The 19,199-nt window shown below is 50.7% G+C and overlaps 1 protein-coding gene across 1 annotated transcript; it reads left to right on the top strand.

The window, feature by feature from the left end:
• Nucleotides 1-173: 173 nt before the first annotated feature.
• TM9SF4 (transmembrane 9 superfamily member 4) lies at nt 174-16,143 on the top strand. The gene is made up of 18 exons (XM_038159256.1): nt 174-467; nt 5,495-5,608; nt 7,068-7,167; nt 7,521-7,689; nt 7,768-7,897; nt 8,277-8,400; nt 9,217-9,335; nt 9,445-9,556; nt 9,973-10,043; nt 10,485-10,617; nt 11,124-11,205; nt 11,291-11,366; nt 11,690-11,773; nt 11,956-12,131; nt 12,460-12,523; nt 13,059-13,178; nt 13,689-13,778; nt 14,105-16,143. Exons 1-18 carry the CDS (start codon nt 189-191, stop codon nt 14,252-14,254), a joined length of 2,193 nt encoding a protein of 730 aa, XP_038015184.1. The 5' UTR covers nt 174-188; the 3' UTR covers nt 14,255-16,143.
• Nucleotides 16,144-19,199: the final 3,056 nt, after the last annotated feature.

Here is a 19,199-nt window from a genome sequence, read left to right as displayed (position 1 = left end):
CCCTCTGAGCAGCCCCGGGCCGCGGACCGCCCGGGTGGCACCGCAGGGACCGGAGGAACCGGGAGGAACCGGGAGGAACCGGGAGGCTCGGAGCGATCCGGGCGCCTCCCGGCGCCGCCGCCCTCACCAAACATGGCGGCCGCAGCGCCGCGCCCGCTCCCGTGCAAAGCCCGCTGCCCTCAGCAAAGATGGCGGCGCGGACCGGCCCTTCCCCGGCCGGCTTCGCGGGGCCGCAGACCCTCTGGGGACCGGAGCGGAGGCCACCGCCCCGGCCCCCCGGGCAGGAGGGCCGTGCCGGCCCGGGGCTGAGCGGGCCGGGCCCCGGCAGCGCGGAGCGCGTTCCCCCGGCGCGGCGCTGCCCGGCCGCCGCGGTCGCCATGGCGATCGGCCCCGCAGCCAACCGCGCGCCGCTTCCGGTGACGTCAGCGCCGACACGTGGATCCAAGATGGCGGCGTCGGCGGCGATGGTGAGTGCGGCGGGGCCCGGCCCGGCCCCGCGTCCCGCCCGCCCTGCCCCGGCCCGGCCCGGCGGCGCTCCCGGCGCGGGGCTCGCCTCGGGGGCTGCGGTCGGATCCGCACCGCGCCGGGAGGGATGCGGGCCCGGCCCCTCGGCGGAGGAGGTTCCCCGGTCCCGCCCGGGGCCTTGCAGCTGCCCCGCGTCTCCCGGCGCTGTCACCTGTGGAGGGCAGGGCTCGGGCCGCCGCTCGGTGCCCGGGGGCCCGGGGGAGCCCAGCGGGCTGCTGTCCCGCCTGCCCCGCGCTCCCTCGGCAGCGAAGTTGGCTCCCTTGCGCGGGTCGCGGCGTGTCTGGCAGGAGGGCCGGGCCGGGGCTCGGAGCGGGGTGCCTTGCAGGGAGCTCGGGCGCGTCCTCTGCCTTCCCTTCCCCGCTGTCAGCCTGGGCCCGCGGCTGGCGCCAAGCACGGAGGCTGTTGATCCGTGTGGTTTTCACAAATGTTTGGTGGTGGTTGTCGGGTGTGGGTTTGAGCAGCTGCTTCGGCTTCCCGCGTCCCAAGATCCCTGTTATTACTATTGGATGATTCCTTGAATCCTCAGAGAACTGAAGGTGTTCCTGGTGAGCATCAGTGCCACCTCACAGAGCAGAAAACGAGCTGCTGAGACATTTGTTATCTGCCTTGAAGTGTTGTAGGAGTCACAGGTTTCCTCCTTGCTCTCATAGGAGGGTATCCTTGTGGCAGTGTTAGCGGTGCGGATAAAGGATGTGTGCTGATACAAAGGTCGCTGCTGTGAGGTGACTCATGGAGAGACTGAGAGAGCCAAGGTTTTCCTTTCATTTGCTCTCAGCATCTTCATACCCTGCTGGCTTTCCCCCAGGCAGGGGGGAGGGAGGGCTCAGCTGGCTCTGAGAGCTGGGGATGGTCCTACTGGGAGTTTCCTCGTGGCTCTCTGTTGTGTGAAGAGCAGAGGAGGCTGCCAGCAGCTCTCCTGGTGTCAAAGGAGCTCTGAAGTCAATGGAATGCAGCACTTGTCTCCTTCTGAAGGGCTCTCGTGGCTCCTCCGGTGCAGGGTGAGCAGGGCAGGGATGTCATAAAGATGAGCTTATCCAAACAGGTGTCAGGATCATCCAAGGAGGCAGCCCTTGGAAAAGGGGATGAGGGTCAGGGTGCCATTAGCGCTGTTCTGTCCTGCTAATGTGCCTGAGGGCAGAATGAAAGTTACATGTGTGAGAGAGCTTGCTGTTTTGGTTTTTTTTTTTTTTTTCTCCCACAGAGTAGTGGGTTGTGGCTTTCCTCCTTTGCCGTGACCATTTTTGAAAAGTTTCAGTAAGTGGAATGGAATGGGAGAGCTGTGCGAGTCCATTTGGACTAAGGGCTCTGCACAGGTTGTTTTCCCTGTTTTTCTTCAAAGCTGTCTTTGAAAGTCAACAGCTCTTGATTATGGCTCTTTGATGTCCCTCTTGCCTTTCTCTGCCAGAAAGAGATGAGACAATTCATGATATCCATCACTGTCACTTCCTTCTTCCTTTTCATCTCTTTGAACAAATCCTTGTTCTGTTCTTCAGCTCCTGTGTGGATTGTGAAACTCTTAAGACCTAAGGCAGCCCTGGTACGGTGGCTCAGTTCTGATGCTTGAAATTGCTGCTGCTTGAGGGTTTCTTCAAGTTGTTGGCAGTAACCTGGGCAGGGATGTCCTGGGTGCACATGGCCGGGCCATGGACCCTCTGGAGCACGCTGGAGCTGTTGCAGAGTGCCCCAGGGAGCAGCTGCTGTTTCCCCTTTCCCTTAAATAAATGTCAGACTCTGGCAGTGGTAGCTGGAGGGACCACGAGTCCTCGGGAGGGACAAGTGTGGTAATAACTGGGTGTTTTAGGGCCTCTTCATGCTGGATCAAAGTGGGGTTTAGAGAACAAGTCCTCTGTTTTGGCAGCATGGTTTGTGAGCCTTCTGTGAATTCGCAGAAAGTGGCAACGTTGTTGTGAGTCTTTCTGAATGGGATAAACCTGGGCTTGTCTGCAAACCCCAAGACTGCTGATAATTATCCAGAAAAGCCTTCTTGGAGAGGGTTTGTGCGTGAACTTTTGAGCTGAGGGACAGGAATGGGTGATTGTGTTCCTGCAGTTACTTCTTTTATTTAGATCATATTCTCCTAAGACAGGGTGTCTCTGCATATCTGCATATAGGAAAATAATCAGGCTTGGGCAATCTGAACTATTTTTGCCTACTTGCAGCTGGGTTTTTCTCAGTCTGGGGTTGTGCATATTTGTTGCGCTGCTTGTTGCACCATGACACGTTTTCCTGGCACCTCAGATGCAAGATTGTCATTTGAGGGTTTGTTTTTTTTTGCATTATTTTGAAATGTAAATGGAAAAGGTTGTGAAGCTGAGCATCCTGTTTGCTGGAAGTCTGGGCCTTGCCAGGGCTCTGTGACTGAACCAAAACAGAGCTCCCTCCTGGAAGTTCTGACCTGGCACAGGAGAGAGCTCAGCTTGCAGGCATCCCCTGTGTGAGGCAATCACCTGGCCAGGCCCATGAGTTACAACAGATGGTTTGGGGGGTGTCCATGTTGCCATTCCTAAGCTGCTGCCTTTGTTTGGAGAAGATGAGGCACATTTGTCAGTACAAGAGCAAAGGTCCTGATGAGTAAGGCCCCTGGCTTCAGCTTCCCTGTGCTCTGCCAGCTCAGGAACCTGCACTGGGCATTTCCTTCGTATTTCACTTCCAAAGCTTTCCCCACCTGTTGCATAGCAGCTTCCCCCTTTCTTGCTACCAACTGTTCTCTCCTGGCAAGGCTTTACAGAGTCACTGTCTTGCCTTTCCTGTTGCTGCCTGAGTCATCATCATCTCTATGCAAAGACAGCCTGATTTCTGCCACAATTGTCATCAAAAAGTTCATCTTCTGCATGCTCATGTGTCTCCTGAGTGTCTGCCAAAGCTCTGTCCTGGTCTTTTCACCTCCCACACTGCTGGGGCATGGGTGGCAGTGGTGTGGTTCAGGTTTTTGAGTAACGTTGTGTAGGTCTGTCACTTCAGTGGCAAATGAGATTAGGGCTGCAGATTGCTGGAGTGCAGAGTGGGACAAGAGTGCAGATTCCTTCCACTGTGCTTCCCCTGTGCAGGAGACATTTTCCTACGCTGTGGAGAGCCACTGAGCACTCCCTTTAAAGATTGGAGTGGCAAAATTTAGTAGAGCACAGAAAATAAGCCTCATGTTGCCTCAAGGCAGATCAGTATTGAAGGTCAGGCAGCTTTAGCAAGAGTGTTTCCAAGCTGGGGCTTTATGCCTGCTCCAAGTGTATTTGGCTACGCTTAGAATAGGTCTAAAAATCCCCTTTGTAAGCAAAAAACATCACAGAATCACAGCGTGCTTTGGGTTGGCAGGGTCCTTAAAACTCACTTTGTTCCACCCCTCTGCCGTGGGCAGGGACACCTTCCACTATCCCAGGCTGCTCCAAACTCCATCCAACCTGGTCTTGAACAATTCCAGGTATGGGGCAGCCACAGCTTCTCTGGGCAGTCTGTGCCAATGCCTCACCACCCTCACAAGGAAGAATTTCTTCCTAAATTACACTCTAACCCTACTCTGTCAGTTTAAAGCTGTTCCCCCTTGTCCTGTACTCCACGGTCTTGTAAATAGTCTCTGAATTTTTCTTGTAGGTTCCCTTCAGGTACTGGAAGACCACATGTATCTGATGATTCAGTATTCATATTTTCTGTAGGTGCTTAGCATTTGCATCTTAAATACATTTTAGACTTTCAACCCCCTGATATTTCTGCCTTTTTTTTTTTCATCCTGTTCCATTCCACTAATTCTGGATGCTCTGGTTGGCCCTCACAGGTGTCTGGGCCCAGCATGCTTTCCTTGCCTTAGAATGAGACAGGAGGAAGGTGATGAAGAAGAAGGGGTGTGGGGGCAATAAACACAGATATTTTTATTTTATTTTTATTCCCCAACCTGAGGAAGGATCCCCATGATAGAGCTGCTGTTTGTCACACCTGGCCTGTGGTTTGTTCCCTCTGGTGCTGTCAGACTGACTGACAGTGCTGAGGACACACAGGAACAGTGAGGATTTGGTTTTTACATCTACAGCATTAGCTCAAGCATTGTCCCAAACCAAACCAGGTTTTGTGTGGTTTGCCATACACACAGGGAGGTCAGGAGAAGGGACTGAAGCCAGTAGTGCTTTGAGATTATACCAGAGCTGATGTCCTAATCCAGGCAAGCTGCTGCTGGCTAATACTCTTTAAAGCTCGATTTTCATTTCACAGCCTTCCTGCCCATGCTCAGCTGGGTTACCTGGGGTAATGGGAGGGGCTGAGGAGGCAGCAAGGTGTGTTAAATAAAGGGTTTCCTGTGGCTGTGGTAGGATCTGGGTTCTCCTGGAGCCTCCATAGAGCTGATTGAACCTTCCAGCCTGATTGGTCACCCTGCTCCCTGAAAAAGTGTTTGCCATGTTACTGAGCTGTGCTGTGGCCTGGAGGGGTGAGGAAAGCAGAGTGGTGATGGAGCAGGAGGGAGTGGTGATGTGACTGTCCCTCTGGGTGCAGTTACTGGTGTCACACTGACTCCACAGTAACTACTCTCGTGCAGGTAGTGGCCTGTGAGCATCCATCTGTAATCAGCTCCAGGGTAGCTGCTGCTGTGCAGAGCTGACACACATCCAGTGCCAGGGCTACAGCCCTCTCTCTCCTAATCCATGGAGTTTTCTAGCACAGGGAACTCACTGCGGGTGGACAGAAATGTAAAGCAATGGCCTGCTCAATGCCCCATGGTGCAGATAAAAATGGCATTTTTCTTGTGGTTGAGCAAAGCCAAAGTTTTCCTAATTGCAGGTGAAGAGGCAGAGACACGCTGGGTGGAAAGTGGCTTGATGAGGGTCACGAAACAAAGCTAAGAACTGCTTTTGTGAATTTAATTTCTGTTTAATCACCTGACTGTGCAGCCTCTCTAATGTCTGGGACGAACATTTCCGGTGTTGTTGCCCATCTCTAATGCTGTTCCAGTGTTTCTGTTGTGTTTTACTGTTCCTTCTCTTTGCAGGAAAGGCTGAGATACGTGCTGGGCCTGCTGTTGTTGCTACACAGCACAGACTCGTTCTACGTCCCCGGGGTGGCTCCCATCAACTTCCACCGCAATGATCCCGTAGAAATAAAGGTAGGATAAACTCAGTGCTGATAGTCTGTTTGGTTTGGGGGTTTTTGTCTTTTGGGTTTTTTCTTTTTTATACCATAGCAGCTAAGATGGGCTGCACAGTTAAATTTGGGGATCCTGTTGCTCAAATTTTGTGTTCAGATATGTTCTCTGTTTCACAACGCTCAGGTCCCAACATGATTCCTGTTCTTGTCCCTGATCTCTTCTACCAAATTCCTTCAGCAGTTGCACCAAAGTCCTCAAGATGTTTCTCTGTTTGGGAAAAGGGTCCCTTTCTCACTGTGGCTTTGAAATGAATTTAATTTCTCCAGCATTATACTGACTCTAAAAGTGCTTATGCAGAGTGTGCCTTTGGGTGGAAGGTGAATGGAGGAATAAGGTCTGAATCAGACCTTCTCAATACCCAGTTGGCTCATGTTGTGCCTTTAGGGAAATTCATGAGAAGCTCTTCCCAGGTGGAGGTGTTTGTCCTTGAGCCTTGCAGATCTTTCAGCCCAGCCTTGCTGAGAGCTGTCCCTGTGCAGCGTTGCTGGTACTCAGTGACAGAGCTGCTGCACCTATCCATGAGGAAGCCAGGCTTTGCTTTCAGGCATCAGTGATTTATAGTCCATTTCATTTATTTTTCTAAAGCTGTGGCCTCTGTCTCAGCAAATCCAGCACCCTTGGGGCTGCTGAGGTTGGCTGCTCTCACGTGAAGCACAGCACAGTTTTCTCTTTGGCCACAGACTGCCAGACATAAGCTATTTTTAAGCAAATGGGACTTGCCTGTGGCTTCAGTAGGCTTCCCAGAAGAAGAGGGTTTTGGAATAGCTGTTCTCAAAGGGATTTCAGGAGCTAAATGCTTCCTCAAGTGCTTAGGCAAGTCAATGTGTTTGCCAGCACTCTTCCAATAAACAAGCTTGGCTGTGTTTCAAAACGCTTCTGTTTTTCAGAGGAACTGTGGTCTTGGCTGTTGTAGTATGTCTCTGCACTTCCTTTGTACCCTGTGATTTGTGGAAACTCTCCAGGAATGTTTGTGGTTGGTCACCTTGTCTTCCCAGACTGATGGCTCTCTGGCTTTCCTTGCAGAGATTAAAACTGCTGAACTCTTCATAGCACTGGAGGCCAGACCTCTAGGTCCAGTGGGAGATGAATTTTTGTTTGAGGAAATCTTGTATGAAATGTGACTCTTGAATCTCTTTTGAGCTTTTTGTTGTTTCTTAGGACTCCACTGAGACATAAATTTGTGAAACCACCATGTTTTGTTCTTTGAGTGTTTCTCTGTGAATGAATTGTACTGAAAGTCTCTCAGGAACATCTGTCTCTGTTACTATTTTTAATATTACTAGTAGCAGTAGTATCTTCTGAAAGTGAGCTTTATGGAAGGTGTCTTGAAGTAAGCATCAGCTTCTGGACGATGCTGAGAGGACAGGAAATTATCTGGAGTTTTTTCCTGGGGATGATCCTTCCATTCTTCCTGCAGGCTGTGAAGCTGACGAGCTCCCGGACGCAGCTGCCGTACGAGTACTACTCACTGCCCTTCTGCCAGCCCAGCAAGATCACGTACAAGGCTGAGAACCTCGGTGTGTACCTGTCAGACAGTGGGGGAGGTGTTTACAGGGGTAAAAGCAATTGCAAGTGTCACTTCTGCTGAGCTGAGAGAAGCTGCTTCCTCTGATTCACTGTGTGCAAATGGCAGTGTCCCTGTGTTGGACAGAGGAAGTGCCTGTCCTGACAGAGAGCGTGTAACCTGCTTCATAAGCAGGGCTTGATACTTCCAACAAAGTAGCTGTGCTGACTTGCAATCTTATCCTTGCACATGGGCTAGCAAAGGAGACTTGCTGTGGTCCCTGCAGCTGCACGGTGCCTGGCAGCAGGATCAGCAGCAGGAAGCCTGTCAAGTCTCCAACCCTGCCCGTGTTTTCCTGTTTTCCAGGTGAGGTTCTTCGAGGGGACCGAATTGTAAATACGCCTTTCCAGGTTTCCATGAATGTGGAGAAGAAATGTGAAGTTCTGTGCAACTTTCCCAACAAGCCAGTGACTCTGACAGTGGAGCAGAGCAAGCTCATCGCCGAGCGCATCAGGGAGGATTACTACGTCCACCTGTGAGTCACTCAAGCACAGGTTTGTGTCGAGGGGATTTGGTGCTGTGGACAAATTTGATCCGAAATCTGTGTTTTCAGCATTGCTGATAACCTCCCTGTGGCAACACGGCTGGAGTTTTATTCCAATCGTGAGGAAGAGGAGAAGAAGAAGGAGAAGGATGTGCAGTTCGAGCATGGATATAGGCTTGGCTTTATGGACGGTAACAAGGTAGAGAACCGAGGTGCTGGGTGAGGGTGCCTGGAGGAGATCTGGGTGTCTGTTAGAGGTCTGCCAGAGAGTATTGCAATTGGGAACGCAACCAAAAGGTTTTATTAATAGTGAAAATATGAGAGAGAGGTCTCTTGTGGGCAGAAGAGGGTGGGAAAGCCAGGAGACCTTGCTTTTATTCACTGTGTAGCTTTGGACGGGCTCATGCAGTGGCTTCCCCTCAGCACAGCAAAGGCACTATGCCCCCAAGACTGGCTGATCTTTGGTGTTGGAGTCTTTAGTTTTCCCTCACTGAAGCTGTTTTCTGTAGTTGTGGCTTCTCAGCTTTGCCTCTTCCTCCCATAGGGTGCTGATGTTTTATTTTATGTCACTGTTTCAGTTCTACCTGCACAACCACCTCTCCTTCATCCTTTACTACCACAGAGAGGATGTGGAAGAGAGCCAGGAGCACACCTACAGGGTGGTGCGCTTTGAGGTGATTCCCCAGAGCATTAAACTGGAAGGTAAGAGACCCTTGAGGAGGGGAGCAAGGGGGAAGAATCTCCTGTATGGACAAAAAGCCAGTGATGTGTCAGAGTGCCAATTGTTGCTTCACAGGGCACAGAAATGAGTTTAAATTACAAGAATAATAAACCACTTTGTTATTAAGGAAGTAGCAACAATAGAGACATATCCATGAACTGCAATCCATGGAAAATAAATTCCTGTAAAAAAGATCTGAGTTTGAGGTTTTGGGGTTGGATTTTTTTGCACTGTGTCATCTGGTATGAGGCATGTCTGGCATTCTAGCTCTTGCTGTGGCACAGATCTCCCTGACTGGGACACTCTGTGCTGGTTCAGGGACACACAGGATGTTTGGAACTGTTCTGGGGAATTGCAATTTAAAAATAATGCTTAGGGGAAAACACTCCTTCTTCAGTGAGCCCAGTGGAAAAGGGTGCCTAGAAGGGCAGTTGCTCCTGGTGTGGATCACCCCGTGCAGTTCCCCTCTGGCAGGGCAGGCACTGCTGCAGAGGTCTTGTTTCTCACCATATCATGTGGAATAGAGGATTTGTTCATGGTCTAGATCCTTGGCTTCAGAACCTCTGGCTTTTATCCTTCCAGTTAAGGAGAGCCCTGTGCATAGCTTTCCTGAAAGCTTGTTAATGGTGCTCCACTGCTGGTCAGGAGAATAGTTTTGCAAACTGCAGAGCAGGTGAGCAAGGAGCGAGTGCTTCCCCACCTGGAATTACTGCAACCCAATGCCCTCAGGGTGATGCTCAGTGGGAGAGCTGGTGCATGAGGGAAGGGCTCACTGTGTGCTCTGCTTTCCCTTACAGACTTGAAGGCTGATGAGAAGAGCATGTGCACCCTGCCTGAAGCCACGGGCTCTGCCCCTCAGGAAATAGATCCTACTAAAGAGAACCAGTTGCTCTTCACCTACTCTGTGCACTGGGAGGTGAGGCAGTACTGGGGAGCTGGCTGGCAGTGATGCTCCAGGTGTCTGTCACTGGAGTTGTGGAAGACATTGGGAATGTGCTGATGTGAGAACTCTCCTGTTCTTTCAGGAAAGTGACATTAAGTGGGCTTCCCGCTGGGACACGTACCTGACCATGAGTGACGTGCAGATCCACTGGTTTTCTATCATTAACTCGGTTGTGGTCGTCTTTTTCCTTTCAGGTGAGTGGATGTGTGGGGGGAGGAACAGGGAACATCATCTGCAGGGAATTTTCTTTAGGCCTTAGCTGCAGGTGGCTCAAGGAGCATGTGGCCACATCTGAACCTGGTCAGAAGGAGCAGGAAATGAATTTAAAGCCTCCCAGTTCAAACAGTGTCCTGTGGGGTCAGGGAGTTAACAGCCTTTCTCATTCTGGGGTCATTGAGGGAGTAAAAAAACCCACAAGAAAGCCACAGTGCCCCGTTTCTGCTGGAATACTGCCTTCCCTGCTCCTTGGGGTTTTGTTTCTGTCTTTGCTGATGACTCAAGACCTCCTCTCCCAGCCAGAACAGTGTTGCTGGGAGCCATGTAGTTGCACAGCATGAGAGCAGCACAGCCATGTGGGAGCCTCTGAGCTGAGCTGTGTGCTTGTTTTCAGGGATTCTCAGCATGATCATCATCCGGACTCTGCGGAAGGACATTGCCAACTACAACAAAGAAGATGACATTGTATGTGTTTGTGCCTTGGGCTGGGATTAGAGGGAGGGAAGCACAGGCCAGGAGGGATCCAGGTGCAGACCTGGCTGTATTGTATCTTCCTTTACCCCTGTTTTCCTTTGAGCCCTGGCCATGGATGGGCAGTTGTGTTGTGCTGTCACACACCCTTTTCTGCCTGAACAATCACATACCACTTAGGACCATACTCCTTCAGACCTAAGAGGTGACTGCACATGTAAATGTAAAAGCTCTGTAAATGTGTGTCCTGACACTGACAATTCAGGTCTCAGCTGTTTTTAGCCCAATAGGAAAGAAGTTTCTTTGCTAGAGTGGTAAAATTCAGTAGAAAAACTGGATCCAGGAAAGTTAACCTCTTAGGCTGGCTGTGGTAGGACCTTAATTTCCACTAGTGCATCACATCTAAATAACCTCCTTTTTCTATTGTTGCTCTAGGAAGATACCATGGAGGAATCTGGTTGGAAACTTGTGCATGGAGATGTCTTCAGGCCTCCACAGTACCCTATGATCCTCAGTTCTCTCCTGGGTTCTGGAATTCAGCTCTTCTGTATGATCCTGATTGTCATCTGTAAGTTGCACATGTTGCTCGGGGTGGCTGTAACATGAATGATGCTCGAGGATGTTTGACTTCACCCTGTGCTCACCCTAGCTGGAGTGAGGCCCACGAAGCTCCTTTCTCTTGCCATCAGCCTGGGCTTGGCGCTGCAGAACTGCTGGATGACATTGCCCAGCTGCAGGCAGCTTTGTGTGGTGATATTTCCTTTGCCAAGCTGTGAGCCCTGGCTGATAGTGGGCTGGGAGACTTTTGCACAGGTGTGCCTTGCCTGCTGAGCTGCACCTGCTCCCATCCCTGGGGAAGCTGAGGCTGAAGCATGGTCTGTAGCTGAGATCAAAGCTGTGCCTTCCTCTCTGGCCGGTGCTGGAGGCTCTGGATACATTATGCTGTGAAGGAAATCAGGCCTGTGCAGGGACTGCAGGCAGCTGTGGGCTGCAGATGGGACAGGCCCCTGTCCTCGAGCTGCTGCAGCACATGTCCCTCAGAGCTGCTGATCCTTGTCCTGTTTGCCTCTGCAGTTGTTGCTATGCTGGGGATGCTGTCACCTTCGAGCCGGGGCGCGCTGATGACAACTGCCTGCTTCCTCTTCATGTTCATGGGGTAGGTGCCTCCACAGCTTCCCCCTGTGCTGTCCTGCCTCCCCCCAGCAACAGCAGCTCATTTTTGCTGGCTTGTTTCTGTCCAGGGTTTTTGGTGGATTCTTTGCTGGCCGCTTATACCGGACTCTGAAAGGCCATCGATGGAAGAAGGGAGCCTTTTGTGTGAGTCTTGGATGTTCTGTGCTGTTTATCCAGGTTTGCTGATGGCAAAATCTGTGGCTAAGCTCCACATGTTCGTGGTAGCTGGACACGGTCTGGCTGTGCTGCACATTTGCTGTGGGTTGAGTCCTTGTAGCTGTACAGAAAAGGCACCACCAGAGCAGAGGATTGTCCAAGATCCTCCCCACAGCCCAGCTCTGTGTCCTTGTCCTGTAACAAAAGGGACACTTCTCCACACGTGCCTTGTAGCAGGAATGGACTTATTCCATAGGAACACCTGGCTGATGAATCAGGTGCTTTCTCTTATGCTGTGGTTCCTCTTGCAGACAGCGACGCTGTACCCGGGTGTTGTCTTTGGCATCTGCTTTGTCCTCAACTGCTTCATCTGGGGGAAACACTCCTCTGGTGCGGTAGGTGCCACCCTCAGCCTGGGGCCTGCCGGGTGGGAGGGGGTCACTGGGCTGACAGGGACTCACTTGGCTTCCCAGACCTTTCCAAGTGGGTGACTGGAGGGCTGGCTTAGCCAATGACATCAGTCCCCAGGGCAGGAGAGCTGTCAGCCTCACTTCTGTGGCTCTTGGTGTGATTCCAGGTGCCTTTCCCTACCATGGTGGCCTTGCTCTGCATGTGGTTTGGGATCTCCTTGCCCTTGGTCTACCTGGGTTACTACTTTGGATTTCGCAAGCAGCCCTATGACAATCCCGTACGGACAAATCAGATTCCCAGGCAGATCCCGGAGCAGAGGTGGTATATGAACAAATTTGTGGGGTGAGTGATGAGTGTCTGGGAAATACGGTGAGTTAAGCCCCCTCCCCTTGGTCCCCTTGGGCTGCTGAGTGTCACCTGCTGCTCTCTGGACACGGACAGATGGCAGATCGGGTTCCTTGAGACCACATCAATAATTTGGATGTGGTTTGAGGGGTGCTCGTAGCCATGGTATGTGCTCAACAGTGGGAGCAGCTGTGCCATTGCCTGTGAAATTTAGTAATCTGGAAATGTAGAGCCTTTGCTTGAAGTGTTCTGTGTGCTTACAAGGAATTTTTAATGTCCAGACAGTTATATTGTGCTGCTTATGGTTTTTGTTTCTGCTCTGTAGGATCCTCATGGCTGGTATTCTGCCTTTTGGAGCCATGTTCATTGAACTGTTCTTCATTTTCAGTGTAAGCATTTAACCCACTTTCCTTCTCAATAGGATTCTTTTCATGCCAAAGCTTTTGAAAGGGAGGGGCATTCCATTGGTGCAGTCTCCTGTTCCTGTGTTCCCTGAAGGGGGTAGCTGGTTTCTTCCAGGCCATTCAGTAGTTTCCAGGGAGAGCTGTGGGACTCTCCTGGTGGTTTTGTGGTAAAGACAAAATTTACTGTAACATTACATCAAGGAGGGGTCCTGGGCTTGAGACAGTCACTCTTCTGCTGCTACCCATTTTTCACCTTGTATGGATGGGGAAGAATTTGCTGTTCCATTGCTTGGGAGATGCAGGGAAATGAACAAGCTATCTCAGAGGTGTCCTTGTGCACCTTTTTGCAACCTGAATCCTCTGAAGTGACATTGTGAAATGCATTAGATCTGTGGTTTCATCTGGGTGAGGCTGAGGGGGGCTCCTCATTTTCCCCTGGCTGGCTGCCAGAAGTTAGTCCCATGTTCAGTGATTGATCACAGTAACATGGAAATAAATTCCTGCTGTGTGTTTATTTCAGGCAATCTGGGAGAACCAGTTCTATTACCTTTTTGGCTTCCTCTTCCTGGTGTTTATAATTCTGGTGGTATCCTGCTCCCAGATCAGCATTGTCATGGTGTATTTCCAGCTCTGTGCTGAGGTGAGATTTTCATGTTTGTAGTTTGGGTAGCAGAGGGTACTTGCTCCTGGAAAAGCACAGATCACATTATTGCTGCTGCTCAGCAAAGATTAGTGTGGCCCAGCTTCACAGGTGTGATTGTCCCCAATGTCTCTGCACTCTAAAGGGAATTAAAGCTCCTTGGTTATCTGTTAGGCTAGGAACTGTGGCATACCAGGAATTTTGCTGGGCACAGGGTGTTTTGAGCTGTTCCCAAACTGTTCCATTCCATCTACATACAAAACAAAATGCAGGACCGAAGGTGAGCCATGTCCTTGGGCCAGCAGGTGCTTTGAACCTGACTGTCAGCATCACATCTCTTGGTTTGGAAATGCTTTTGTGACAGAAAAAGTTCCCCAGTCCCAAACTGTGGATTTCCTTTGAAGGAAGATGGGTGGTGTTCTCCCTGTCCTGGAATGGTCACAGCTTCCCTGAGGCAGTGCCTGGGGAGAAGAAAGTCTGGGGGGATAATGAGGCTCTTTATCCTGTCAGGATTACCGCTGGTGGTGGAGGACCTTCCTGGTGTCTGGAGGATCTGCCTTCTACGTGCTGATCTATGCTGTCTTCTACTTTGTGAACAAGGTATTCCTCCTGGGTGGAAGTGCCATGTTTCTGGGGGTGACTGTGGGATTTGGGAAAGGAAATGGCGGGCCTGCTGAGTCCCAGTCTGCCCAAGCCAGCCCAAGGCAGTGCTCACAGCCCTTCCAGACAGGAGAGGAGGGTGTAGGTGCCCCAGGACTTGCACAGAGCAGCATTCCCTGACCCCACCTCAAAGGGGATCTCCCTTCAGCTGGACAAAAACGAAAGTTTTCCTCCCTTTGCCAGAGCTGTCCTTGCAGAGGGCACTGGTTGGTTTGTCACCTTGTGTGTGTTATTTCACTGACTTTTTTCGCCCTCTTCTGTTTCAGCTGGATATTGTTGAGTTCATTCCCTCCCTACTGTACTTTGGCTACACTGCCCTCATGGTCCTGTCCTTCTGGCTCCTGACGGGCACCATTGGCTTCTACGCAGCCTACATGTTCGTGAGGAAGATCTACGCCGCCGTGAAAATCGACTGAAGCTGGAACCCCCCAGCAGGAATCAGACACCTCTGAACACGTGTCCTCCCGGGAGGGACAGGGACATCTTCTCCCAGCTCTTTTTAAGGAAACAAAAATCCAGTGGGAGAGTCACAAGAGAAATAATTAACTCCTCGATTTGGAATGTAACTTTGGCACAGTGTACATGGATTCTGGGCTACTTCTGCGGGGAAAAGGGGTCTGTAGATACCTTACATTTTAACTTTATTATCCTGTTCCATATTTGAGGGAGTTTTTTTTAGCAGAGAAATATCCCTCTGTATAAGTAAACGCCCTTTTTGCTAATCCATCCTTTTTTTTATGTTGATGACGAACGGATTTGAGACAGCAGTGGAAACACTTGTGAAAACATTTTCTTCCAGCCCCTGGGGTGCTCTAGGATTCAGGGAGACTCTTCAGACAAGCATCAGACTGGGTTTTTCTCCTGCCTTCGTGTCTGCACAGAAGAGGGAGCTTGACTATGGCAGAGTAACCGGAGCCCAAAGGCTCACCCAGCTGGAGTCTGGCGCGCTCCGATCGCCGAAGTCCCGGCTTTGGCTTGTTTACAATTTGCTGGAGGTGCCATTCAGAGCCTGGGAAGTGCAATTTCACCCTGAGAGAGCTTGAGCAACCTTCGGCATCGCTGCTCCCTCCCTCCAGCCTCGGACAGCACAGGCCTCTGTGGGAGGGTGGGATTGCCTCTCCTGCAGAAGGCAGGACAAAAGGTCCTGGTGGAAGTGGCGTGGTTGTGCTGGAATACTGGACTGGAAGGATGCGTGAGGTAACTACCAGAGTTTGTTCTGTCAGTAGCTCTGCTCTGGATGAGTGAGGAATCAGGGCAGGCTCCTTCCTGGGAATGCCACTGGGATCCTGAAGAGCCTGCAGGGGATGGCTGTGGTGCCGTGGTGTTAGTGCCAAGTGATCTGAGGCAGTGTTGGGCCCGAGCTGCCCGAGGGCAGTGCAGGCCATGCTGAAGGGGCTGGCACAGGCAGGTGGCCCCGTGAGCTGTCCCACGGCTGGGAGTGGGGCTCTCTCGCTGGCCCTGTGCTCTGGCTGCCCTTGCTGCTCTCTGCTCCTCCTCTGAAATTCTCTACCTCCAGGGAACAGGAAAAGTGTACACCCCCATAGCTGTATTTTGTTCTTCTCCACAAAAAACAGTCCCAGCTCTCCTGGATAGCTGTCATGGGCTCTTCTTTTCCCATGGCTTGATGCCTGAATTGGACCATGGGAAGCTCTTTTTAAAAGAGGTTAAAGTTGGGTTGTGGTTTGTTTTTTTTTTTTTTTAATTTTGGTCATTTCAGTGATGTTTATCAGTAAAAAGGTTCCATGTTGCAGTGAAGGCTCCGTCCATCCCCAGACTCACTGGATTCAGCCAGGACAACAGAGAAGAGGTTTTATTAGTGAGATCCATGAAAATTTTTCTTCTTGGAGTAAGGTCTTCCAATGACCAGCTGCCACAGGTCACATCATTCCAACTCAAAACTGCCTAAAGCCCTCCTTGCTCCCAGGGAGGGCTTTGGGGCCTTATTAAACCCCAATTGCCATAAGTTCCCACCAGGTCCATGCAAGGGCCTATGGCCCTTCCCGTTGGCCCTGCCCTCATGCCAAAGTCTAATCAGCCAGGAATCATGGATGGAAAAAAGGAGGAGGGGATGTGTGAGCCAGCTGTGCTGTGGAATCCTGTGTCAGTTCTGATTTGAGGTCCCTCTCTGAGATTTTTGTTGATTTTTGTTTTCTTTTTTTCTTCTGCCCCTGCCCCAGTGGAGAGGCTCAGCCAGCATTGATTTCTCTCCCTTCCCTGAAGTGTTTTCTCTGTATTCTTTGTAATTTTTAATTAATGTATGTATTCTTTGTGTCCTATTGTAAATAAATCTGCCATTGTCCTGTCATGCTGCTCTCTTGGGTTCTCCTAAGCCACTTCTGGAGAATTTCTTTTTGTAACACTTGGCCCGTTTGACACCCATGTGGTCTGTGATGCGTGGCTTCAGCCAGAAGCAGAGCTTGGAATACTCTGGCTTTCTGTGTAATATTTTTTCTCCTGGTAAACTACGTTTCTCCCAGCGTGGCATGCCCTGAATGCTGCCATATATTGTGGTTATGCCACCACTTGAGGCATTTGGATCTGCTGCTTCTGTGCTGCTGGGTAAGATCACTTGAGCAACTGGTGCCTGGTGTGAGACACGTTTGATGTGTGGCACTGATGGGCAGAGCAGCAGAACTGTTGGATGGCAGCGCTGGGCAGCGCTTTAGAGCAGCAGAGGGAGAGCACAGCTCAGAAGGGAGTTTGAGGAGTGCTGCTGCTGCAGAAGCTGAGCCCTCAGCGCTGGCGTCCAGCTCCATTGGCTTCCCAGAGCTTGTGTGTTTCTGCTGGGAGGGTGTGTGGCAGATCAATGAGCTTCTGCTGGGGTGCTGGCTGAGGGAGGCAAAGTGAATTCCCTTTTCCTGAGATGGTTTGCCCAGCAGAACAATGGATGTGATTCCCCCAGGTTACAGAGTCCAGTGTTGGGGGCTGCTCAGTGTCTGTGAGTGAGACCAGAGCTGGCAAATACTTGAATCAAAACCCAGAAATCATCAGAATAATCCCTCCTCCCTTTAAAAAGGCAAAGGAAGCTTCAGCTCCAGCACCAGGACAATCCATGCTGAATTTATTTCTCATTTTTGGCAGATGAGTGTATTCATGTTCTGTCACAGTCCCCAGCACCAGGGGAAAGCTGCTGAGGAAAGGGCATGTTTTAATGGTGGCTGGATTAGGAATGAAAACTAGAACTGAAAACTAGATCATTCTTAGACAAGTACCTAGCACTGATCATGCCTGTCAGCTTTTAATCCATGTTCTGAAGGAGAATCCCAAGAGGGCCCTCTGTGCTTTGCCCTGTTTCATCTTCAAATGCTGCTGGTGCCTGCAGCCAGTTGTAGCTTAAGCTGAGGTTTGGTCCTGGTTCTCCTGCCTTGGGGAGCAGAGCATGCTGGGGTTGTTGGGAAGGGGAGCTGAACTTGTCTGAAATGCTGCCACATGGGCTGGAAATTTTAGTGAAACCAAGCGACCAGACCTTTCTGTCTGACAAACATTATTCTCCTTGACAGGGGATAATGGTGTCTGCTGTGGCTGCCTCCCCAGTGGGGTGCTGGGTTTTTTTTCTTTTGGGTCTAATTCTTTGCTTGGCAGAAATTTAAAAACCTCTGTGGCTTCATGTAGGGAACTGTGTCTTTGACCTGCCTTATGATTCTATCCTGTCTTAATCCCACCAAAACCTGAACTCCCGTCCATGAAGACACCTAGGGTAGATCCAAATGCTTTTAATAAACAACTTCATTATAAAAGATGCTTTCAATTTGAACTTCATTTTGCAAGAGCTAATTTTAGTGATGAACCATACATTTCCTGATGGCACTTAATTACAATTTAAAAACCTTGTTTACAGCCCCCAAAACACTCCTTTAAAAGAGGCTATTCACTCTGTGTAAAAGTGCTAGAAAGTTTGTTTTTAGAAAACCAGTTGAGCTGTAACAATGGGAAGTTTCTGGCTTTGGCAGCTGTAGCTGCAGGGAGGGAGGTCAGGCACGGGGCCTGTCCAGAACCAGCACAAGAAGGGACACTGTGACTTTCCCACCCCCTCCCATGGCTAATCCCAAACCTTTCACCTTCCAATGGGATGTGGATAGGCTCCTGTGGGAGATGGCAGAGCTTATGCTGGCAGAGGGTTCTTAGCATGACTTGTGGCTGCCAAGGCCACTCGGCAGCTTTTCTTCCAGCTGCAGTTTTGCTCCCAGGGGTTCCACAGGTTCTTTGTCCTTCCTGTAGCTACTGTGGATCTCAAGAGTACATCAGCTGATAGCTCTCTGTTCTTCAATATCCTTATTCAAGGAAAACACTGGTTCAAATGTTACAAAACAGTCTTTCTAAAAATTGCTCCTAGATATCAGGAATCACGAGAGTGGGAAAGCTCCACAAAGCATCAAGGCTGAGGCACACAGAAGGGTGAGGACATCTCAAACTGCAGAAAGGCTCCTAGCAGGAGTTCTGGGATGTGCTGCAGCATGCAGGCTTCTGCACCCTGGTGTGGCACCCTGAAGTGGGTTCTGAGGGCTGTGAGCCAAGCTCGTGTGTTACCTTCTTGCAAGACACTGGCTACAGAGGGAGAAGGGCTGCGAGCAGGTCCCTGGCCTGTTCACCTGGACGCTCAGCCAGCCTGGCCTGTGCCAGGTGCTGGAGGCTGTCCCTCTCCTGCAGGCCCTGGAGCTGTCCCCAGCCCACTCCGTGCATTCCATGCTAGAGCTGGTTATCCCCTTGCACAGTAGCTTAAAACAAAGACACAAAAGTGAGGGATGGTTGGTTTGTAACAAGACACCTCAATATTGAGGATTCTTCCCCCAGCTGAAGAGCTGACCTATTTATAGTAATAAAAAAATTAATTCCAAACTCCCTGGTTATCTTTTGCAATGCTTTTAACTTCCCTTGTCAGTGTGATCTGATCCAGAGAAGCTCCCTCTGTGTCATGTATGCTCCATTTCCACGCTGGTATTTAGGCACTGGTGGAAAAAGGACCATGCAGACCTGGCTTCATCCACAAGCACAGAGTGAGGAAGGTGCTTCAGCAGCCTACCCGTGCACATGGAAATAAAATGTACTTTGAACAGGAAAGCCAAGCTCTTCTCCTGGTGTGGATTTGTGAGAAGCAGAATGTGATCAGTTTTTTGGTCTGTTTTTGCTCGACCTGTCTGCATGCTAGTGGGGTGTGTGGCCTGTGGGAAGATGTAGAGCTGGCTCCAGGTAGAGATTGCAGACTGTACTCCAGGAGAAACCTCCTTACCTGCAGCCACACTAGCTGAACCGTGTAGGATTCCTAGGGGAGCCCAGTTACTCACTAGAAGGCAGCAAGTCCAACACTGGGAATAGCCAGAGGTGAGCCTAATGTGAGGGTGAGTGTGCATGGATTGTGCAACA

The sequence above is a fragment of the Motacilla alba genome, chromosome 20 (genome assembly GCF_015832195.1).
Source record: "Motacilla alba alba isolate MOTALB_02 chromosome 20, Motacilla_alba_V1.0_pri, whole genome shotgun sequence".
Lineage (NCBI taxonomy): Eukaryota > Metazoa > Chordata > Aves > Passeriformes > Motacillidae > Motacilla > Motacilla alba.
The sequence above is the reverse complement of the archived record's forward strand: the minus strand, read 5'-3'. Positions and strand labels throughout refer to the sequence as shown.